We start from the raw sequence: 23,986 nt of genomic DNA, 5'->3' as shown, positions 1-23,986 counted from the left end.
GAGAGAGAGACAGAGAGAGACAGAGAGAGAGAGAGAGACAGAGAGAGAGAGAGAGAGAGAGAGAGAGAGAGACAGAGAGAGAGAGAGAGAGAGAGAGAGACAGAGAGACAGAGAGACAGAGAGAGAGAGAGACAGAGAGACAGAGAGAGAGAGAGAGAGAGAGAGACAGAGAGACAGAGAGAGAGACAGAGAGAGAGAGAGAGAGACAGAGAGAGACAGAGAGAGAGAGAGAGAGAGAGAGAGAGAGAGAGACAGAGAGAGAGAGAGAGAGAGAGACAGAGAGAGAGAGAGACACTGACTTGCCTGTCCCAAGGTCACCGGGTCAGTGCCCAGAGAGGGAGTGGATGCCACATGTCACTGTGAATCCACTCTGTGTCGCTCAGGGGAGGCTTCATGAGTCGGAGTAACAAATACAAAAAATAATGATGACATCAAATTTATGTTAATATTTGTCCACCGATCTTTATGTAGGACTAATTTCGAACATTTTATTGTCAAAATCGCTGAATTTGTCTATTTCCTGTTCAAACAGGAAGAAACGAGTCGAGCCGAGCCTCTGATTGCGCAATCCATCACAAGCTGGGTTGATGCGATTGGCCCGTGCGGGTTGCCGTATCTCGCCAATATAATGTTTGCAGATATGTTTATTTGCCCTGATGTTCCAGTCTGCTAAGGTCTTTAACCTTTACACTTTAATGTGTCTAAGTGACATATTTAGTGTGCTGATGGTAAACAAAGCCGCAGTGAAAGGCGCAGGGTGAGGTGCTAGTCCTCTGCCGCCCTGCAGGGGGCGCTCCTGAGCCAACGGGTCCTTGTTGCTGCTTCTTCTACGCTGAGGCGCCAGGCGAGTCCAGTCCGTTTGTTTTTGTGTTTTGCTGCCAGACGACAACATGGAAGAGGATTAAACATCTGAGCTGAACACGTCTCAACTGGACTTTCAGTCAAAGTGGACGTGATGAACAGGGAGACCACCGCGGAGCGGACAGGTGTGCTGCACACTGTGTTTACCTTCACGTATCTGTGTGTTGTGTGAAGAATGCCGATGAGACATGAAATACCCAGCAGCCAATTGAATCAGCGCATCAGCCCCTTTGGGTTTATATATTTGTAAGTCTGACACTAAAGGAGACGGAGCCTCTCCACATGAAGCTCAGCGGCTCTGGTGTCGGTCCTGTTCACTCTGGAGGGTTTGGATCGATTCCCCTGAAGATGTTTTCCTTCTTTTGAACATGTGAAGAACCAAATGAAGGTTCTTCTCTCGAGGCCCCATGTGACCAGGGCCCCTCATCTTCAACATAGACTTCTGTTCTAGATCTAGTCTTCCAGAATGCTCAGGATCTGAAAACCGTCTTTACACATCTGAAGACTTTCCTCTGACGGTCTGATAGTGAGACCTGAATATAGGAGACACTGAGACACCTTAAGGACGCTTAGGAGACACTGAGACACCTTAAGGACGCGTAGGAGACACTGAGACACCTTAAGGACGCTTAGGAGACACTGAGACACCTTAAGGACGCTTAGGAGACACTGAGACACCTTAAGGACGCGTAGGAGACACTGAGACACCTTAAGGACGCTTAGGAGACACTGAGACACCTTAAGGACGCTTAGGAGACACAGACACCTTAACGCTAGGAGACACTGAGACACCTTATGGACGCTTAGGAGACACTGAGACACCTTAAGGACGCTTAGGAGACACTGAGACACCTTAAGGACGCTTAGGAGACACTGAGACACCTTAAGGACGCTTAGGAGACACTGAGACACCTTAAGGACGCTTAGGAGACACTGAGACACCTTATGGACGCTTAGGAGACACTGAGACACCTTAAGGACGCTTAGGAGACACTGAGACACCTTAAGGACGCTTAGGAGACACTGAGACACCTTAAGGACGCTTAGGAGACACTGAGACACCTTAAGGACGCTTGGGAGACACTGAGACACCTTAAGGACGCTTGGGAGACACTGAGACACCTTAAGGACGCTTAGGAGACACTGAGACACCTTATGGACGCTTAGGAGACACTGAGACACCTTAAGGACGCTTAGGAGACACTGAGACACCTTAAGGATGCTTAGGATACACTGAGACACCTTATGGACGCTTAGGATACACTGAGACACCTTAAGGACGCTTAGGAGACACTGAGACACCTTAAGGACGCTTATGAGACACTGAGACACCTTAAGGACGCTTGGGAGACACTGAGACACCTTAAGGACGCTTGGGAGACACTGAGACACCTTAAGGACGCTTAGGAGACACTGAGACACCTTAAGGACGCTTAGGAGACACTGAGACACCTTAAGGACGCTTAGGATACACTGAGCTCCTCTCTCCTTAAGGACGCTTAGGATACACTGAGCTCCTCTCTCCTCTCTCCTTAAGGACGCTTAGGATACACTGAGCTCCTCTCTCCTTAAGGACGCTTAGGATACACTGAGCTCCTCTCCTTATGGACGCTAAGGATACACTGAGACACCTTAAGGACGCTTAGGATACACTGAGCTCCTCTCTCCTCTTTCCTTATGGACGCTTAGGATACACTGAGCTCCTCTCTCCTTATGGACGCTTAGGATACACTGAGCTCCTCTCTCCTTATGGACGCTTAGGATACACTGAGCTCCTCTCTCCTCTCTCCTTAAGGACGCTTAGGATACACTGAGCTCCTTTCTCCTCTCTCCTTATGGACGCTTAGGATACACTGAGCTCCTCTCTCCTCTTTCCTAATGGACGCCAGGATACACTGAGCTCTCCTCTCCTCTTATGGACGCTTAGGATACACTGAGCTCCTCTCTCCTCTCTCCTTATGGACGCCAGGATACACTGAGCTCCTCTCTCTCTCTCCTTATGGACGCTTAGGATACACTGAGCTCCTCTCTCCCTTATGGACGCTTAGGATACACTGAGCCTCTCTCTCTCCTTATGGACGCTTAGGATACACTGAGCTCCTCTCTCCTCTCCTCTCTCCTTATGGACGCTTAGGATACACTGAGCTCCTCTCTCCTCTATCCTTATGGACGCTTAGGATACACTGAGCTCCTCTCTCCTCTCTCCTTATGGACGCTTAGGATACACTGAGCACCTCTCTCCTCTCCTTATGGACGCTTAGGATACACTGAGCTCCTCTCTCCTCTCTCCTTATGGATGCTTAGGATACACTGAGCCTCTCTCTCCTCTCCTCTCCTTATGGACGCTTAGGATACACTGAGCTCCTCTATCCTCTCCTCTCTCCTTATGGATGCTTAGGATACACTGAGCTCCTCTCTCCTCTCTCCTTATGGACGCTTAGGATACACTGAGCTCCTCTCTCCTCTCCTTATGGACGCTTAGGATACACTGAGCTCCTCTCTCCTCTCTCCTTATGGATGCTTAGGATACACTGAGCTCCTCTCTCCTCTCTCCTTATGGATGCTTAGGAGACACTGAGCTCCTCTCCTCTCCTTAAGGATGCTTAGGATACACTGAGCCCCTCTCCTCTCTCCTTATGACGCTTAGGACACACTGAGCTCCTCTCTCTCTCCTTATGGACGCTTAGGACACACTGAGCCCTCTCTCCTCCTTATGGACGTTTAGGATACACTGAGCTCCCCTCCTCTCTCCTTATGGACGCTTAGGATACACTGAGCTCCCCTCTCCTCTCTCCTTATGGACGCTTAGGATACACTGAGCCTCTCTCTCCTTATGGACGCTTAGGAGACACTGAGCTCCTCTCCTCTCTTATGGACGCTTAGGATACACTGAGCCCCACTCCTCTCTCCTTATGGATGTTTAGGATACACTGAGCTCCTCTCTCCTCTCTCCTTATGGACGCTTAGGATACACTGAGCCCTCTCCCTCTCCTTGGACGTTAGGATACACTGAGCCCTCTCCTCTCTCCTTATGGACGCTTAGGATACACTGAGCTCTCCTCTCTCCTTATGGACTTAGGATACACTGAGCTCCTCTCCTCCTCTCCTTATGGACGCTTAGGATACACTGAGCCCTCTCTCCTCTCCTCTCTCCTTATGGATGTTTAGGATACACTGAGCTCCTCTGAGCCTCTCTCTCTCTCCTTATGGACGCTAGGAGACACTGAGCTCCTCTCTCTCTCCTTATGGACGTTTAGGATACACTGAGCCTCTCCTCTCTCCTTATGGATGCTTAGGACACACTGAGCCCTCTCTCCTCTCTCCTTATGGACGTTAGGATACACTGAGCCCTCTCTCTCTCTCCTTATGGACGCTTAGGATACACTGAGCCCTCCTCTCTCTCTCCTTATGGACGCTTAGGATACACTGAGCTCCTCCTCTCTCCTCTCCTCTCCATGGGCTTAGGATACACTGAGCTCCTCTCTCTCTCCTTTATGGATTTAGGACACTGAGCCCTCTCCTCTCTCCTTATGGACGTTTAGGATACACTGAGCTCCTCTCTCCTCTCTCTTATGGACGCCCAGGATACACACCCTCTCCTCTCCTTATGGACGCTTAGGATACACTGAGCCTCTCTCCTCTCCTCTCCTCTCTCCTTATGGACTTAGGATACACTGACTCCCTCTCTCCTCTCCTTATGACGCTTAGGACACTGAGCTCCTCTCCTCTCTCCTTATGGATGCTTAGGATACACTGAGCCCTCTCTCCTCTCCTTATGGACGCTTAGGATACACTGAGCTCCTCTCTCTCCTCTCTCCTTATGGACGCTTAGGATACACTGAGCCCTCTCTCCTCTCTCCTTATGGACGCTTAGGATACACTGAGCCCTCTCTCCTCTCCCTCTCCTTATGGACTTAGGATACACTGAGCTCCTCTCTCTCCTCTCTCTCTCCTTATGGATGCTTAGGATACACTGAGCTCCTCTCTCCTCTCTCTTATGGACGCTTAGGATACACTGAGCTCCTCTCTCCCTCTCTCCTTATGGACGCTTAGGATACACTGAGCCCTCTCTCCTCTCTCTTATGGACGCTTAGGATACACTGAGCTCTCTCTCCTCTCTCTCCTTATGGATGCTTAGGATACACTGAGCTCCTCCTCTCTCCTTATGGACGCTTAGGATACACTGAGCTCCTCCCTCTCTCTCCTTAAGGACGTTAGGATACACTGAGCCCTCTCTCCTCTCCTCTCTCCTTATGCTTAGGATACACTGAGCTCCTCTCTCTCCCTCCTCCTTATGGACGCTTAGGATACACTGAGCCCTCTCTCCTTATGGACGCTTAGGATACACTGAGGCTCCTCTCTCTCTCCTTATGGACGCTTAGGACACACTGGCTCCTCCTCTCTCCTTATGGATGCTTAGGATACACTGAGCTCCTCTCAAGGACGTTAGGACACACTGATTCTCTCTCCTTATGGATGCTTAGCATACACAGAGCTCCTCTCTCTCCTTATGGACGCTAGGATACACTGAGCCCTCCTCTCCTTATGGATTAGGATACACTGAGCTCCTCTCTCCTTATGGACGCTTAGGACACACTGAGCCCTCTCTCCTCTCTCCTTATGGACGCTTAGGATACACTGAGCTCCTCTCCCTCTCCTTATGGACGCTTAGGATACACTGAGCCCTCTCTCCCTCTCTCCTTATGGACGCTTAGGATACACTGAGCTCCTCTCTCCCTCCTCTCTCCTTATGGACACTTAGGATACACTGAGCTCCTCTCCTCTCCTTATGGACGCTTAGGATACACTGGCTCCTCTCCTCTCTCTCCTTATGGACGCTTAGGATACACTGAGCCCTCTCTCCTCTCTCCTTATGGATGTTTAGGATACACTGAGCTCTCTCCTCTCTCCTTATGGACGCTTAGGATACACTGAGCTCCTCTCTCCTCTCTCCTTATGGACGTTTAGGATACACTGAGCCCTCTCTCCTCTCCTTATGGATGCTTAGGATACACTGAGCTCCTCTCTCCTCTCTCCTTATGGACGCTTAGGATACACTGAGCCCTCTCCTCCTCTCTCCTTATGGATGCTTAGGACACACTGAGCTCCTCTCTCTCCTCTCCTTATGGACGCTTAGGATACACTGAGCTCCTCTCTCTCTCTCCTTATGGACGCTTAGGATACACTGAGCTCTCTCTCTCCTTATGGACGCTTAGGATACACTGAGTCTCCTCTCTCCTTATGGACGTTTAGGATACACTGAGCTCTCTCCCTCTTTCTCCTTATGGATGCTTAGGATACACTGAGCTCCTCTCTCCTCCTCTCTCCTTATGGACGTTTAGGATACACTGAGCTCCTCTCTCCTCCTCTCCTTATGGACGCTTAGGATACACTGAGCTCCTCTCTCCTCTCTCCTTATGGATGCCAGGATACACTGAGCCCTCTCTCCTCTCTCCTTATGGACGCTTAGGATACACTGAGCCCTCTCTCCTCTCCTTATGGACGCTTAGGATACACGGGGCTCCTCTCTCCTCTCTCTCTCCTTATGGACGCTTAGGATACACTGAGCTCCTCTCCTCTCCTCTCTCCTTATGGACGTTTAGGATACACTGAGCTCCTCTCTCCTCTCCTTATGGACGCTTAGGATACACTGAGCTCCTCTCTCCTCTCCTTATGGATGCTTAGGATACACTGGGCTCTCTCTCCTCTCTCCTTATGGACGCTTAGGATACACTGAGCTCCTCTCTCCTCTCTCCTTATGGACGTTTAGGATACACTGAGCTCATCTCTCCTCTCTCCTTATGGACGTTTAGGATACACTGAGCTCCTCTCTCCTCTCTCCTTATGGACGCTTAGGATACACTGAGCTCCTCTCCTCTCTCCTTATGGACACTTAGGATACACTGAGCTCCTCTCCTCTCTCCTTATGGACGCTTAGGATACACTGAGCTCCTCTCTCCTCTCCTCTCTCCTTATGGACGTTTAGGATACACTGAGCTCCTCTCTCCTCTCTCCTTATGGACGCTTAGGATACACTGAGCTCCTCTCCTCTCCTTATGGACGCTTAGGATACACTGAGCTCCTCTCTCTCCTTATGGACGCTTAGGATACACTGAGCTCCTCTCTCCTCTCTCCTTATGGACGCTTAGGATACACTGAGCTCCTCTCTCCTCTCTCCTTATGGACGCTTAGGATACACTGAGCTCCTCTCCTCTCTCCTTATGGACGCTTAGGATACACTGAGCTCCTCTCCTCTCTCCTTATGGACGCTTAGGATACACTGAGCTCCTCTCCTTATGGACGTTTAGGATACACTGAGCTCCTCTCTCCTTAAGGACGCTTAGGATACACTGAGCTCCTCTCTCCTCTCTCCTTATGGACGTTAGGATACACTGAGCTCCTCTCTCCTTATGGGCTTAGGATACACTGAGCTCCTCTCTCCTTATGGACGCTTAGGATACACTGAGCCCTCTCTCTCTCTCTCTCCTTATGGACGCTTAGGATACACTGAGCTCTCTCTCCTCCTCTCCTTATAGACGTTAGGATACACTGAGCTCCTCTCCTCTCCTTATGGACGCTTAGGATACACTGAGCCCTCCTCTCCCTTATGGGCGCTTAGGATACACTGAGCTCCTCTCCTCTCTCCTTATGGACGTTAGGATACACTGAGCCCTCCTCTCTCCTTATGGGCGTTAGGATACACTGAGCTCCTCTCTCCTCCTCTCTCCTTATGGACGTTTAGGATACACTGAGCTCCTCCTCCTCTCTCCTTATGGACGTTAGGATACACTGAGCCCTCTCTCCTCTCCTTATGGACACTTAGGAGACACTGAGCCCTCTCTCCTCTCCTTATGGACGTTAGGATACACTGAGCTCCTCTCTCTCTCCTTATGGACGTTTAGGATACACTGAGCTCTCTCTCCTCTCCTTATGGACGTTTAGGATACACTGAGCCCTCTCTCTCTCCTTATGGACGTTTAGGATACACTGAGCCCTCCTCTCCTCTCTCCTTATGGGCGTTAGGATACACTGAGCTCTCTCTCCTCTCTCCTTATGGACGTTTAGGATACACTGAGCTCCTCTCTCTCCTTATGGACGCTTGGATACACTGAGCTCCTCTCCTCTCCTTATGGACGTTTAGGATACACTGAGCTCCTCTCTCCTCTCTCCTTATGGACGTTAGGATACACTGAGCTCCTCTCTCTCCTTATGGACGCTTAGGATACACTGAGCTCCTCTCCTCTCTCCCTTATGGACATTTAGGATACACTGAGCTCTCCTCTCTCTCCTTATGGACACTTAGGAGACACTGAGCTCCTCTCTCCTCTCTCCTTATGGACGCTTAGGATACACTGAGCTCCTCTCTCCTCTGGGCTCACAGACTGCTCCACTCATTCGATGACGTTAGACATTTCTAAACTGCATAGTTTACATTTAAGTCTCTATATGATACGGTTGAAATGACCATGGCAAAAAGACTAAAGTCCAACCAGCAGAAGAGAAGTAAAGGGGATGAATGTGTTCATCACTAAAAAGCATTGAGTACCTGCGTCTCCGCTGTACTCCCCCACATGCAGTTTGAAAGCTGTTTCTTCACCGCCCAACCAGAAGTTCTTGTACTCGGCGAACGCGGCGACGTCGTTGTGGTCCAACAGATCGACCCTCAGGGTCCAGGTCTTGGTCGCGGTCAGACAGGAAACCATCGCCAGACCCAGCAGGTGGTCCTCTCAGGGAATCAGCAGAGCACAGGGAGACGAGTCGGTTTCATACTACTACACTTTGAATGGTCTGCAGGGAGCAGGGGGCAGGAAGCAGGGTGTAGGAAGTAGGGTGCAGGAAGCAGGGTGTAGGGTGCAGGAAGCAGGGGGCAGGAAGCAGGGTGTAGGAAGCAGGGGGCAGTGTGCATGATGCAGGGGGCAGGAAGCAGGGGGCAGGGTGCAGGAAGCAGGGGGCAGGAAGCAGGAAGCAGGGGGCAGGGTGCATGATGCAGGAAGCAGGGTGCAGGAAGCAGGGTGCAGGAAGCAGGGTGCAGGAAGCAGGGGGCAGTGTGCATGATGCAGGGGGCAGGAAGCAGGGGGCAGGGTGCATGATGCAGGAAGCAGGGTGCAGGAAGCAGGGGGCAGTGTGCATGAAGCAGTGTGCATGATGCAGGGTGCAGGAAGCAGGGGGCAGGGTGCATGATGCAGGAAGCAGGGTGCAGGAAGCAGGGGGCAGTGTGCATGATGCAGGAAGCAGGGGGCAGGGTGCATGATGCAGGGGGCAGGAAGCAGGATGCAGGAAGCAGGGTGCAGGAAGCAGGGGGCAGGGGGCAGTGTGCATGATGCAGGGGGCAGGAAGCAGGAAGCAGGGTTTGTAATGTTCCATCCTGTTCTTACCGGTGTACTTTCCAAAGCCCATCTTATATGCTCCCCACGGCCTGTCGAAGGACAGCGCTCCTCCGCTGCGCCTCTGGAGAACCGTCCAGCCGCCGTCCGGCTGCATCTCACAGAACACCTGAGCAGGAAGTGGACAAGCCAAACACGACATGACGCCGGGCCAGGCGCTCTGCACACGGCCCAAAGACCAGCACGTCTTCCACAAGGCTCTGCATGCTCGATCTTATTGACCAGATCTGTCATAGCTCTGTTTGTCAGTCACGGACAAGTGAATGTAAGATGCTGTATGGGTAAGCACATGGCAACAGTAACTAAGGGGGTGGGGCTTAGCCCTGCTGTGTCCATGACATCTCAGGTTTGGGGTCATACCTTGAACGGGGGCTTGACTATAGAAGTCTGGATCCAATAGACCCCACTGCGGGCTTCTGGGTCGAGATCCTTGATCTGTGAGCAGTCTGTGCCTGAGGTCAGAGGTCAGAGGAGGAACATCGTGAAACAGGAATACACGGGACCGCCCACAATGTCGGCGTTGCATGAAATGTGAGGCGAGAAGAGCGTTCACCGTACGTTGAGGCACAAGCCACTCCGGTCTCTAGCGGGAGAAACAGTTTATAGTGAGACGTAAAGATGTGGAGAGTCGAGCGTGAGAGTAAAGTCCTGAAACACAGCGAGGACCAAAGAGAGGAGGAGGCATGGCGTGGATTACCTCGGCCCGTCCAGCGACGTTGAAAAGAAACATGCAGATGAGCCCGACCAGACGCCTCATTGTGACCTGGGGAAGACTCTGGTTGAGGAGCAGCTGAGGCCTTCAGGCTGCGTTCACCTCCTGGAACAATGAAACGGGACAGCAGCTCTGACCTGTGAGCTGTGAACGTCCCGTAGAGAGCAGAGTGAGTGTGGACAGCTCCAGCCCTCTTGTTCCATAAGGCAAACAAGAGAGACTCGGGGTCCTCACGCAGGAGCACAGGACACGCCTCCATGGACACATTGACCTTTGACCTGAAGAGCAATGAATGTTTGACTAGGTCACCGTGGCCCGTCGGCCGTGGAGCGACCGCAGGAGATAAGAGAAGAATCACTAACTTCTATTACATTTGATAGAATTGCTTTGATGTGATGTTCTCGTGTTCCTCGCCTGTTGTTTGGTTAATTCATTTGTTTGATTTCTCCTCTTTTTGATCTTGTTTGTGTTTATTTCCTTTATTTAGTCGTGTGTCTTCCTGTTAACGCGTTGCTTCACTTTGTAAACTGTTTTAAAAGGTGCTGTGTAAATAAAGTTATTTTGTGTGTCGCAATACGATCTGGAAGAGCATTCTCAAAGTGCTCCGGTCATCAGGTCTCACAGATCCTCCACACCCGCGATGTCCCGAGCAGCCAAAGGCCTTCAGGTGACGGGGGGCCGGTGGGGTCCAGCTCAGCCCTCATGCGTCCTCAGATATCCCAGTCATGTGGAAACCATCTCGTTGAGTTCCAATCCCAAATACACACTGGTTTCTAAACACAAGTGAGAACCCAACGCAAGACCCCACACGGGGTTTCACACCAAGGGAACATGGGGCGGCCTCTCTGTTTCACAAAGGATGATGTCATGGACCTTTAGGGGACAATAGGTTGTGTATTTGCTGCAGAACATGAATAAACTCTGATGATGGAAGGTCAAATCTTCTCAAAATAAGACAGAGGATTGGACAGTGACACCTAGTGGTTTCTTTGTACTTAACTTTGGAATAAGTCTCCTTGTTTTGTATTGATAAAGTAAGTTATTTAAGAGTAGCTGCAGCTCAGTCCTCACATGGCTCTGGTTACAGTGGTGGGGTTAGGTTTCCATCATCGGCCGACAGTGGAGCAGGAGGAGTTAAATGGGTAATAGCCAATGAGAATATCCATCCATCCATTATCAATACCGCTTCACAAACAAGAGCAAAAAGAGTAGAAATCAAACAAATGAATTAACCAAACAAAAAGAGAGGAACACGAGAACTGCATCAAGAACATCACATCAAAGCAATTCTATCAAATGTAATAGAAGTTAGTGATTCTTGTCTTATCTCCTGCGGTCGCTCCACGGTGACCTTGAGAGAACAGCTGGGACCGGTTCAATTCCAATGAGGAGAAACATCCAGAAATCTGTTTTGGAAATCCTCACGGGGCCCTTTAACTTCACCACCAGGACCAGATTGTGTCTCGTGAATATGATCAACTGTTGTCTGTAGAGTGACACACGGGAACATCTCGGAGTCCAAGCACCGCGACGTGAAGAAGGTCTTCAAGGCGCTCGCAGCATGTCGGAGGGAGAGGATCATAAAGGAGTCGTTCATCTGAATGTCCTCGTGCCCTAAAGCGTCTCTGGAGGAGGCAGGCATATGGTTTCATCCATGTTTATTCCCATGAATAAATACTGATAACGTTATTTATATAACAATATATAATAAGCAGGAGAAATAAATGTTATAGTACAGAGAAAACAACAAGAGATGGAGCCTTACATGTTGGTAAGATGTGACGTGTATATCAGACCGCTCTGTCTGACGTGGAGCCACCAGACACCGCAGCATGTGATACATTAGCATAACTAGCTCTAGAAGTGGTGGAGTAGAGGCCAGCGTGAGGTTGTAGGTAAGCATTGAGTAGGAGTAATATATATTTGAGTAATGTCCATCAGTGTAACATGGTATGGTAGTGGCAGTATGATGCATACCACCAGCTATCGGCGTGTACATTTGAAGGTGAATATGTTCATTGTGTCTGTGTGTCGTGTTCTGGCTCAGCAGATGGTTAATGGGTCTCTTCTGGCTCAGCAGATGGTTAATGGGTCTCTTCTGGCTCAGCAGATGGTTAATGGGTCTCTTCTGGCTCAGCAGATGGTTAATCGGTCTCTCTGAAGCTACTCGTCCCGTCTGCTGAGGTTCAGTGTCATAAACGCTCACAGGCCAAACCGCTCCCACCGCTCAGCTGAAGTGCTGATCTAGAATCGGTGTTCTACGTTTATGTCCTCCCAGATGGTGTTCAGCCTCAATCTGAACCAGAGATCACGAGTGACGTGTTCAATGAGTTTCTCCAAACCGTTATCCTGTTGATGGAGCCGATGCCAGCGACCCCCTGGAGAGGCCAGACGCTCCACAGGGGGTCGCCTGACCGGGTCAGAACCCGTCTGCTCTGATATTTGAGGAGTGAGTTATTTCTGATAATAAAGCTTATTATAGCAGCCCATCAGCTGCAGTGAAGTGCTTCATGCGTACGACACCGCAGGCTGAGTGACGGGCGCCGTGACAGCACGACGTCCTGCTGCTGAGGGGCGGGCCATCTGCAAATGTGAAAACAGCTAAACTGAAACCATCTGTGACGCTATTGGTCAGGCCATTTTTGTGGGTTTTCTTTCACCCGTTGTAGAATTAAGCAGAAACGGATCATGAGCTGAAACACATGGAGACGGTCAGTCACACGTGTTTAATGAAGGTCTGTGGAAGTCACACTGACTCCAGAGGGAACCAGCACGACCAGCACCAAGTATGACTCAGCACTAAGTATGACTCGACACACGACCAGCACTAAGTATGACTCCAACCACACGACCAGCACTAAGTATGACTCAGCACTAAGTATGACTCGACACACGACCAGCACTAAGTATGACTCAGCACTAAGTATGACTCCAACCACACGACCAGCACTAAGTATGACTCCAGACACACGACCAGCACTAAGTATGACTCAGCACTAAGTATGACTCCAACCACACGACCAGCACTAAGTATGACTCCAGCCACACGCCCAGCACTAAGTATGACTCAGCACTAAGTATGACTCCAGCCACACGCCCAGCACTAAGTATGACTCAGCACTAAGTATGACTCCAACCACACGACCAGCACTAAGTATGACTCAGCACTAAGTATGACTCCAACCACATGACCAGCACTAAGTATGACTCAGCACTAAGTATGACTCAACCACATGACCAGCACTAAGTATGACTCCAGCCACACGATCAGCACTAAGTATGACTCAGCACTAAGTATGACTCCAACCACATGACTCAGCACTAAGTATGACTCGACACACGACCAGCACTAAGTATGACTCCAACCACACGACCAGCACTAAGTATGACCAACCACATGACCAGCACTAAGTATGACTCAGCACTAAGTATGACACCAACCACATGACCAGCACTAAGTATAACTCAGCACTAAGTATGACACCAACCACATGACCAGCACTAAGTATGACTCAACCACATGACCAGCACTAAGTATGACTCCAGCCACACGATCAGCACTAAGTATGACTCAGCACTAAGTATGACACCAACCACATGACCAGCACTAAGTATGACTCAGCACTAAGTATGACTCGACACACGACCAGCACTAAGTATGACTCCAACCACACGACCAGCACTAAGTATGACCAACCACATGACCAGCACTAAGTATGACACCAACCACATGACCAGCACTAAGTATGACTCAGCACTAAGTATGACACCAACCACATGACCAGCACTAAGTATGACTCCAGACACACGACCAGCTGTCACATTCTGCACGCAGAAGAACAAAAGACAACATGAATACAACAGTCAGACATATGATTGTACTTTAATGAATACACACCCACTGAGTGGACTCGTGTGCACCCTGTGGTGAGGCGCCGCCGCGAAGCTCTCCTAAAGCATTCACGACAAGCACCAATGTTTTGGCGAGTGGTCGACAACTTCAGAAGCTGAAATCTGCAATTCAACTCTCATCTCGGCCACGGTTCCTTTTATTGAAGGCACTTCCCCCCCGACAGCAGCAGGCGGAGGTTGGAGGGGCGATACTGAGCTCAGTCGGCTTCCCCTGGATAGAACACATCTTACAGTACTCTGATGAAGTATTCAAGTAGCTGAGAGCAGCGTCACTTTGTCCCTCAGGCGTCAGGAACCGCCTTCAGCCTTTTGCACACGGCACCAGGAGCGTGTTCCTGGAGGGCAACGCTGCGCCAGGCGGACCAAGACCTGGTCCTGGAGACGGCTGAGATGTCTCTCCTCAGTCTGAAGAGACGGGGATCTGCAGCTCAGAGGAATTCATTTCTACCGCGATGATGCAACAGAGCCTGAAGAGGCCAGCTAACAGCCATTAATTCAAAATGAGACATTCTGTCAGATAAGTGTCCTGTTACAGTCCTGTAGTCATATATTAGCTCAAATATAAATAGCAGTTGACCTATAATACACGAGGGAGGTAGGTAGCTTGATCACATCTGAGAAATATAAGACAGCAGTGACCGCATCCGACCACAGGGGGGCGCTGTGACACTGGCAATGGAGTCATCCACTTAACCAGAGGCTCAATAACGAAAGACTTTGGTAAGAACGCGACATCGGATATGGAATTTTATTTTAAAATGTTATTTTAGGAATGTATATATTTGATGTCTCTGCTGAATGTTTTGCTTCAGTTTATATTAAAGCCTTTTGGAAGGAAATTCCTTCATTAATTTATGAACTAATAAACCACCGTCTCCTCCTGCAGATCAACCCGAGTGTCCCGCGGCTCTCGGCCGGCGGCGCTCCTCACGCGACCGGCCGGTTGCCGGGCGGGTGGCCGACGTCCAGCCTCCTCTGGGCGGAGCCTCTCCTCCGGGCCGCCGGCGCGACGCTGACTCCACTTCCCAGAGTGCCCGGCGTCTGGAAGAAGGCCTTGGAGGCCGAGCGGGCCGCTTCCTTCGGAGTGTGAGGAGTCTGAGGAGGAGGAGATGAGGAGGTGAGGAGGAGGAGATGAGATGAGGAGGTGAGGAGCTGTGTTGTTGTGGCACCAGAAAGGTCACGTTTCATTATGGAGGCCATGATGGAGTTAATGTAAGGTAAGTGTGTGTGTGTGTATATATATATGTGTGTGTCAGAGCTCTTACCAGTGGTTCTGGTGGTTCTGGTGTGTGTGTGCCGGCGGTGTGATGCCCTCCTGAGGGGGAGTGTGGCGCCGCTAACCCGTACAGCCGGCTCTGCACCGGATTCGACGGCAACGGCGCCGCCGGGCCGTACGGCCCCGCCCCCACCATGAAGTGGGCGGGCAGGCTGAAGCTCAGGTTCCCGCGGTGGGCCTCGGGGCCCGGCGGGTAGTGGGCGAGGGCGGCGGACGGCACCAAGACGTAGGGCAGCGCCAGCGTGGGGACGCCGCCGTGGGGGAGCGCGAGGCCGGAGGGGGGCGGGCCGGCGGAGAGCAGGAAGTTGAGTCCGTTCAGACCTGGAGGAGAGGAGACAGCCGGCGGTCATGACCTTTGACCCCGATGATGATCCATCGACGTGCATCTCAGCGTGTGCCGTGGGCGTGGCCGAGTTCATTACCTGCGTTGTTGGGCACATAGAGGTAGTGCGACGGTGGGGGGGGCTCCAGCCCCTCGCCCCGCCCCCGCTCTCTGGGGGAAGTCCTGCTGAGACCGGCTGGCGACCGCGGCGCCGCGTCCCCCTGAGGAGCGGCGCTCTGGAAGGAACACGAGAAGCCACACACCTGAGAACTGACACGCCATAGAGCTGCATGCAGGTAGAACCTTTCATTCGACTGGCCTCACCTCGTCACATCCCTTCCTCTTCCCCACCGTCCCCTCCTCTTCCCTCCTCCTCTTCCTCCCCTCATCAGACTCCGCCCCCGGCGACCTCGGGCCTTCGGAGGCTCGGTACAGCATGACCACCGAGGGCTGGGACAGGCTGGGCAGGTAGGCCAGGCAGTGGGGGGAGGGGGACGCGGCGAAGAGCTGCTCCGGGTGGAGAGGCGGCGCCCGGGGGGCGGGGGGAGGAGCCTGAGGGCTGCAGCCGGCGGCGGGGCGGGGCCTGCAGAGAGAAACAGAAAGGATCAGGATTCAAGCTTCAGTCACCGGCTTGAACAGGAAGCGGCCCGAGCTCCATGCTACATGGAGCCCCGAGCTACATGTAGCATGGAGCCCCGAGCTACATGCTACATGGAGCCCCGAGCTACATGGAGCCCCGAGCTACATGCTACATGGAGCCCGAGCTACATGGAGCCCCGAGCTACATGCTACATGGAGCCCCGAGCTACATGCTACATGGAGCCCCGAGCTACATGCTACATGGAGCCCGAGCTACATGGAGCCCCGAGCTACATGGAGCCCCGAGCTACATGGAGCCCCGAGCTACATGCTACATGGAGCCCGAGCTACATGCTACATGGAGCCCCGAGCTACATGCTACATGGAGCCCCGAGCTACATGTAGCATGGAGCCCCGAGCTACATGGAGCCCCGAGCTACATGCTACATGGAGCCCCGAGCTACATGGAGCCCGAGCTACATGGAGCCCCGAGCTACATGCTACATGGAGCCCCGAGCTACATGCTACATGGAGCCCCGAGCTCCATGGAGCCCCGAGCTACATGCTACATGGAGCCCGAGCTACATGGAGCCCCATGCTACATGGAGCCCCGAGCTCCATGCTACATGGAGCCCGAGCTACATGCTACATGGAGCCCCGAGCTACATGCTGGCAGTGAAACATTCTGATGCGTCATGTTCCAGGATGATGATTCTCTCAGTGAATCTGACCCAGAGGTCAGCAGAGGTGAAGACTGCAGATCAATCTGACCCCAGTGCATGATGGGGGTTCTGCTGCGTGACGCTAACTCACTCGGTGCTGTTTCCAAACTGCAGTCGACACACGGCGCTGTTGCTTGTCGTCTTTTTGGAATAGTCCACCGGCTCTGTGGGCAGACCTGTGGGGGGGGGGGGGAGGAGCCAAACCATGAGACGAGGACATCAGACGTTCCATCATGAAACTTTTGACCGATCCGTCCGAGCGTCTCGTACCGTCTCGCCGTGGACTGCTGGGCGCCGAGTTGACGAGCCGCCGCTCGGCCGCAGCAGAGGGCGGGGCGTTGAAGGAGGCGTGGCGTGCCATCTTGGCTCTCCTGGGGTCCAGGCCAGCCATTGGCTGCGTGGCCTCGGGCAGCGAGGCGGCTGCCACGCCCACACCACGTCCTACAGCGGGGGAGGGGGGCGGAGTTATGAACCCAGGAGGCCTCAGAGGACATCAGAGAGGACACACACTGGGGTTAGTCCTCTGTCTCTCTCTCCTCATCCTCTCTGTCTCTCTCTCCTCATCCTCTCTCTCTCTCTCCGTCCTCTCTCTCCTCATTCTCTCTCTCTCTCCTCATCCTCTCTCTCCTCATCCTCTCTGTCTCTCTCTCCTCATCCTCTCTCTCCTCATCCTCTCTCTCTCTCCTCATTCTCTCTCTCTCTCCTCATCCTCTCTATCCTCATTCTCTCTCTCTCTCTCTCCTCTCTGTCTCTCTCTCCTCATCCTCTCTGTCTCTCTCCTCATTCTCTCTGTCTCTTTCTTTGTCCTCTCTCTCTCTCTCCGTCCTCTCTCTCCTCATTCTCTCTCTCTCTCCTCTCTGTCTCTCTCTCCTCATCCTCTCTGTCTCTCTCTCCTCATCCTCTCTCTCTCTCCTCATCCTCTCTATCCTCATTCTCTCTCTCTCTCTCTCCTCTCTGTCTCTCTCTCCTCATCCTCTCTGTCTCTCTCTCCTCATTCTCTCTGTCTCTTTCTTTGTCCTCTCTCTCTCTCCCGTCCTCACCGGCGGCGGTGAAGTCCACGGGTCCGAGCCACTTGAAGGCCGGCTTCCTGCCCCTCTCCTCGCGGACGTGGACCTTCTTGATGAGGGCCAGGCTCGTCAGCACGTTGGCGATGTCGTACAGCCGCCTCACCTTGGCTGAACAGAGAGAGAGAGGGGGGGGGGAAGTTTGAGGAGACACCAGGACCAGCACCAGCACCAGGACCAGCACCAGCACCTGGACTTGGACCCCCACACACTCACTCTTGTACTTGCTGTGGCTGGACGGGTCCTGGCCCTCCTCGATGAGGATCCTGGCGGCTGCGTCCAGAGTGACCGTCTGGGTCTTGGACACCAGGAAGAGCATCACGAACTTCTGGCTCATGATGCGCAGAGACTTGTCTTTCCGGTTGCCGCCGGCTACAAACAACAACAACAACGAGGAAACCGACGCGTCAGACGACTGAAGAGATGAAGCAGCATCGACGACCGGATCATGAATCACAAGACGCTAGAATGTGCAGCTGATAACACCGTGAGGAACACTTCATGAAGGATTTATCTGTGGGGGGTTCTGGATTATTATTATTATGACATCATCCAGCCACAACATACCCAGCAGATAATAACCACTTCATGGACGCCTTGTACCTTCTGTTAGCTACCTAAGTGCTATTAATACAGTCCCCACACACACACACACACACCAGCCGGTGCCCATGTGCCTTTGCGCTTGTAGGCTAGTGACCGTTAGCCGGTGTTAGCTTGGAGCAGCTGCAGTCAGTATCAATAAACGCGCTGCATTAAACTCGTGAAGCTGACGCTCTGCGTTTTAATTCTCGTCTCTCGCTGCGTTACCGCTGCCGGCGTCTCCGTCCGCCCCGTCGTCCTCGCGGCCCGCCGCCCCCCCGCTGGCGGGCGGGTCCATCTGGAGGTGGTAGCCCTGCTGCCGGCCGCGGCGCTGCAGCTCCTCCAGCGTGGCGTCCAGCCGCAGGCGGCCGTGCCACGTGTAGCTGTTCTTGGCGATCCGACCCACGATGGCGAGCGACTCCAGCACGTTGACGATGTCGTAGATGCGGCGCCGCTCCACTCCTGCTCGTGTCAGGGGAGAGAGACCGCGTTGGAATGGGAAACTCTGCAATGCGTTGAGTGTGGGAACAAGACGCCCCGCCGCTCACCCAGGCTGCTCGCCACTTCGTCCAGAGAGATCCAGATGGGGCTGTGGGGGGGCGGGTAGTCGGGGTAGAGGGCCAGGAACTTCTGGCACAGCAGACCCAGACTCTTCTGCTTCCTGCTGGGCTTCTTGTCGGCGTCGTCCTCCTCGTCCACCGCTTCAAACTGGACGGGCGCACAGAGACGATGAGAAGCATGAAGGTGGCGCTCCGAGGGGTCAGGGGTCAGGGCGACACGTCCAGAGCTTCACAGAGCTCCACACCTCGCACTTTACATACAATGTCACTTCATCTCCTCGGCATAGCAAGTGGTTGTATCTCGAGTGTTCAGCTGCTAATGGAAGTAAACTGAGGGGGAGGAGTCTACCGAGGGACTGCTCTGGAAACGTACTTCTCCCTCGTGGTCGTATTCAATGCCTTATGGACTATTTAAACCGCGTGATGTTCCAGAACCTGGTTCAGCTGCCGGCCTCTTGAGCAGGGGTTAAAGGTCACGCACCTGACAGGAGTCCTCCAGCTCCGTGTCCGGACTCTCCGGCGCGGCCCTCTCGTTCTCGATGGGTCTGAACAGAACCTTCTTCATCTCTCGGTCCCGGATGTCCGGGCCCGCCGCGCTGATCAGCATCTTGAGGTTGGCGGTGGGCGTCCAGGGCTCGGCCAGCGCCGCGTGTTTGATGGGGGTGACGTGGGCCAGGTCGGGGGGGGGGGCCTTCCTGCTCAGCAGCAGGCCAGGGGACTCAGCGGCTTTCATCGGCGTGGACCGCCTCCTCTCCACGCAGATGTTTTCCTGAGATACGGCCCAGAGGTTTGGTCAGAATTAGAAACAACATGCGCTCCTGTTGAAGCCCACACGTCATGCAGCGGCTTTATTCTGGAGGTTGAGCCGATCTGAGGTGGAGGAATCTCTGTTATATATCTAAATAATAAATTAATGACTTTTACTCACATTAAACTATGTTTCCAGCTTGGCCTGTTTTCCAGCTCCCTGATTAACATGACACTACATGTGTGGGGTCGCCCCTGGTCCCATCAGACCCCATCAGACCCGTTCCTCTGCCCCCAGGTGGACTCACCTTGTGCTCGCCCCGGCCCTCCTCCTCCTCCTCCTCCTCCTCCTCCTCCGGGGAACCTCTCCGGGGGCTCGTGAGGTCTTTCAGGGCGAGACATTCCACTTCCATCAGGGAACCTGCGGTCCAACACAGGTGGGACGTGAGCTCAGATGGCCGAACGGTGACGTCACCTGGTTGATCGGTGACGCGGTGTCAACGATCAGTAACTTCCTGAGACTCGGACGTGGTCAGCTGAAGTGAATTTGGCGCAAAGAACAGCGGCTAGCTAGCGGTTAGCCGCTAACGGTGCCTACACGGCCCCCCTCAGTCTCGAGTCACGTCACGTGCCCACACTCATCTACCAACATCAGTACTGAATGTACGGTTACATGACATTAATAAACGACGTTATATCGACGTTGTACCGGAGCATAGCCTCCGCGTCCTCCGCCCGGCGGAGGGCTAGCGCGCTCAGCCTCGTCCCTGCGGCTAGCTGGGTGCTGGATGCTACTGTGACACATTTATAACGTTCGTCATAAACGCGGACTGAGCTTTAACGAGCTAGCCGGTAGCATCACTAGCTCAGCTGGCCAGCTTCACGGGTGTTACAGTTATTCTCGTCTCACCTTGTTCTGCTGCTGAATGAATGGGTGAGCAGTAAAGGTCTGAGTCCGCTTCTATCGACGTGTCCGTGCCTATTTTCTTCAGACTAACATAGCAGCTAATTAGTACTTATTATTTAGAATAAGGCGGCCCGTCCTCTGACTGTCCCTCCAGGCTGCTCCTCCTGTCCGGTTCGCGTAGGATTGGGCTCTGTCCCGGGGAGACGGCAGCATCCCCCGCTCAAGCTTGTTTTCTGGCGCTCTCAGGCTCTGGGTCCCTTCAGCCAATCAGCGTCCAGAGGAATGGGCGCGTCATCCATCCCCAGCCAGTCAGCGTTGTTGTGCCTGGGAGCGCGCCTCAACTTTTTGCATGGGCGTGGTCAGCGGCCACGCCCCCAGAGTCGTGTTGGCGGGGCAACCGGCGCGCTCTGTCCAAGCCAGAGGGGCGTTAAAAACAGAGAGGTCTCACTCTGTATCTATTTCAAGTGCAGTACCAGAGAGTTTGTTTTTATTTATCCAGCAAATGTCCAGTACAAAAGCAATTGGCGCAAAATTAACGTCCAGTGCTATTCATTTCAGAAGGGATGAGCAAGCAGGGGAGACACAGGGACGCACCACATATAAATTAAAACATTTAACAGGTAGGACTTGAACATGTCAGTCATTTCATGTACAACTTCCATACATTACTGTACACACAACACATGTATTCTTAATACAGTAACAAAAAGAGAGCAATTAATCGTCTCTGCCATAGTACAAGGAAATGATATTAACTGTATGTCCTTTAACTTAGATGTATTTCCTGAAGCGAGTGACTCGTTATCTCAATAGACGATCTTTGTTTTAGAGCTGCGTCCCCTTCAGTCACACCAGCGGCCCGGCTGCGGGAGGCCTTCACCTCGGAACCACGAGCATACCTGTTCACCTCATCGCGCAGGCCTTTGTCCGGCTGGAAGGAGCTCTGCGGTTGAAACAGACAGATGGAGGCCGGGAGGGGGAGGGGGGGCACCAGTGGCGCTAATATCACCTGGGCCGCAGCGCGAAAACTTGCAGAGGGGGAGTTTTAGCGGACAGGGTCCCGCCCTGCATGCAAAGAGGCTCTCCGAGCAACGCCCCCAAGACCTGACGTCATAACTCACAAGACGCAGGCTGCCGCCAAACGCTCTTCAAACGTGAGCCAGTGGAGGAGCGTCGAGTGAGGCTGGTGACCATGACTCAGGGTGACCTCCAATGTTTCATCCAGTGGGAATAATGTGGGCCTTAACGCAGCAACCTTTCAAAGGAACACATCAATTAAAATATAAAGGGAAGAAGTATCGGCTAATCGTCTTATTGATCACACCGAGACACGGACGACAGAGAGACGAGGGACCGGAAGTCAATACAAACTGAGAAAAGAGACGGGGATTGCATTTCTTGTCTAACATAATCACATAACCTATTAATATAAACCTCTATTCTTGTTTTACATTTGTTGAGATATTAAAGTTTGGATTTAATTGCTTCTATAAACTACTTGTTTGGATCTAGTTAACTTTGTATTATATCTCTTGGTGCACTTTATGCTGCTAATAAAAGATTATCTTTCTTTATCGTGAGGATGAAGGGCACGGTAAGTGTCCTTTAAACGTCTTCTACTGCCTTCGCCTCACTTTATCAAGAGAGCAAAGGTCATTGAAGGAAATAAAACTCAAACCCATCAGCATTTCATTATCACTTCTTTTTTCATGAACACTCAGTGTTGAATATGATCTATAAATACACCTGTGTGAAAGTCTCCTGCAGCTTCATCTCCAGAAGGCTCAAAGCAGCACACCGTGACTTTAGATGACCCTGACTAAACCCTGGAGGGGTCAGGTGATGGATGCATCTTGTTCTTTGTCGGTTGGCTCCGGGCTCTCAGCTGCCGGGCAGGTCGTGACTCGCCAGCAGTCAGCTGGAGCTGTTTGGCCCCAACAGCTCCAGCTGACTCCTTCTGCTTTGAATAAGGTGGCAACACAATGCTCTCCTCTGATTGGCCGCCGAAGGCTTCGGCGTCCTAAGATACCGATCTGTCGAGGGCTCTGACACCTGAACACACCTCAACAACAACAGGGACACAAACAGATACATCACACATGCCGTCAACAAGATGCTTTCTTCATCTGCTGTGACAGTAAACGTGAATATATTACTATTATTAGAAATACTTAATTATATCAACTTGAGCTCTTTTTTATCCAACCTTTTATAACCAGATCTTCATCAAGACTATAATCTCCAATGTTATCTATCAGGAAAGTGTACGTTTAAATCCAACAGTAGTTAAAAGCACAAGCGCGTGGGATGATGAACACGAGACAGAATGCACAGAAGGCTTCTGTAGAAGATGTCTCCCAGTTCATCGTCTCCCAGTTCATCGTCTCCCAGCTCATCGTCTCCCAGCTCATCGTCTCCCAGCTCATCGTCTCCCAGTTCATCGTCTCCCAGTTCATCGTCTCCCAGCTCATCGTCTCCCAGTTCATCGTCTCCCAGCTCATCGTCTCCCAGCTCATCGTCTCCCAGTTCATCGTCTCCCAGCTCATCGTCTCCCAGCTCATCGTCTCCCAGTTCATCGTCTCCCAGCTCATCGTCTCCCAGCTCATCGTCTCCCAGCTCATCGTCTCCCAGTTCATCGTCTCCCAGCTCATCGTCTCCCAGTTCATCGTCTCCCAGTTCATCGTCTCCCAGCTCATCGTCTCCCAGTTCATCGTCTCCCAGTTGATCGTCTCCCAGCTCATCGTCTCCCAGTTGATAAGCTGAAGACTCGCAGAAGCAGTTTGGAAACTATTAAATGATAAAGTTTAGGCCGGGGATTAGCGGGGGAGCAAGATGTGACGATTCTGAGAGAAGAATGTAAGTTCTTCAAAATATAGGAATTGAAAAATTATAATTTATCCCACAGGGTATCAGGACTCAGTTGTGTTGGTTGTTGTTGAGTCTTCCAAGTGGACTAGAAGTCCATGTGACTCTGACCCCCAGGTAACCCCTCTGACCCCCAGGTAACCCCTCTGACCCCCAGGTATACACTCTGACCCCCAGGTAACCCCTCTGACCCCCAGGTATACACTCTGACCCCCAGGTAACACCTCTGACCCCCAGGTAAACACTCTGACCCCCAGGTAACACCTCTGACCCCCAGGTAACCCCTCTGACCCCCAGGTAAACACTCTGACCCCCAGGTAACCCCTCTGACCCCCAGGTAAACACTCTGACCCCCAGGTAACCCCTCTGACCCCCAGGTAAACACTCTGACCCCTAGGTAACCCCTCTGACCCCCAGGTAAGACCTCTGACCCCTAGGTAAACACTCTGACCCCCAGGTAACCCCTCTGACCCCTAGGTAAACACTCTGACCC

At 52.4% G+C, this 23,986-nt stretch overlaps 3 protein-coding genes across 3 annotated transcripts in view; all 3 read right to left on the bottom strand.

The window, feature by feature from the left end:
• The window catches only part of osgep (O-sialoglycoprotein endopeptidase), a 265,288-nt gene that overhangs the window by 15,969 nt on the left and 225,333 nt on the right, over positions 1 to 23,986 (bottom strand). The window lies entirely within an intron of this gene.
• Positions 8,214 to 10,150, bottom strand: LOC130200698 (fibrinogen-like protein 1). Its single transcript, XM_056425184.1, has 5 exons — positions 9,943 to 10,150; positions 9,804 to 9,828; positions 9,606 to 9,697; positions 9,237 to 9,354; positions 8,214 to 8,587 (listed from the first exon to the last, which is right to left on the bottom strand). Exons 1-5 carry the CDS (start codon positions 10,000 to 10,002, stop codon positions 8,340 to 8,342), a joined length of 543 nt encoding a protein of 180 aa, XP_056281159.1. The 5' UTR covers positions 10,003 to 10,150; the 3' UTR covers positions 8,214 to 8,339.
• e2f7 (E2F transcription factor 7) lies at positions 13,816 to 20,926 on the bottom strand. Its single transcript, XM_056425154.1, has 13 exons — positions 20,632 to 20,926; positions 20,030 to 20,142; positions 19,456 to 19,743; positions 18,963 to 19,122; positions 18,643 to 18,876; positions 18,049 to 18,204; positions 17,809 to 17,943; positions 17,039 to 17,209; positions 16,860 to 16,944; positions 15,792 to 16,050; positions 15,568 to 15,703; positions 15,135 to 15,466; positions 13,816 to 14,964 (listed from the first exon to the last, which is right to left on the bottom strand). Exons 2-13 carry the CDS (start codon positions 20,132 to 20,134, stop codon positions 14,797 to 14,799), a joined length of 2,229 nt encoding a protein of 742 aa, XP_056281129.1. The 5' UTR covers positions 20,135 to 20,142; positions 20,632 to 20,926; the 3' UTR covers positions 13,816 to 14,796.

This window comes from Pseudoliparis swirei, chromosome 10, assembly GCF_029220125.1.
Source record: "Pseudoliparis swirei isolate HS2019 ecotype Mariana Trench chromosome 10, NWPU_hadal_v1, whole genome shotgun sequence".
In the NCBI taxonomy this organism is placed as follows: Eukaryota; Metazoa; Chordata; class Actinopteri; order Perciformes; family Liparidae; genus Pseudoliparis; species Pseudoliparis swirei.
Note: the sequence above shows the minus strand (reverse complement) of the source record. Positions and strands in the feature narration are given on the sequence as shown.

Coding starts and splice junctions, on each gene's coding strand:
- LOC130200698 (XM_056425184.1), bottom strand. CDS start 10,002: ATGAGGCGTCTGGTCGGGCTCATCTGCATGTTTCTTTTCAACGTCGCT. Junction 9,829..9,942: donor ACGTCGCTGGACGGGCCGAG/GTAATCCACGCC, acceptor TTCTCCCGCTAG/AGACCGGAGTGGCTTGTGCC. Junction 9,355..9,605: donor TAGTCAAGCCCCCGTTCAAG/GTATGACCCCAA, acceptor CTTCCTGCTCAG/GTGTTCTGTGAGATGCAGCC.
- e2f7 (XM_056425154.1), bottom strand. CDS start 20,134: ATGGAAGTGGAATGTCTCGCCCTGAAAGACCTCACGAGCCCCCGGAGA. Junction 18,205..18,642: donor GGACGGAGACGCCGGCAGCG/GTAACGCAGCGA, acceptor TGTTGTTTGTAG/CCGGCGGCAACCGGAAAGAC. Junction 15,467..15,567: donor CTATGTGCCCAACAACGCAG/GTAATGAACTCG, acceptor CCTCTCCTCCAG/GTCTGAACGGACTCAACTTC.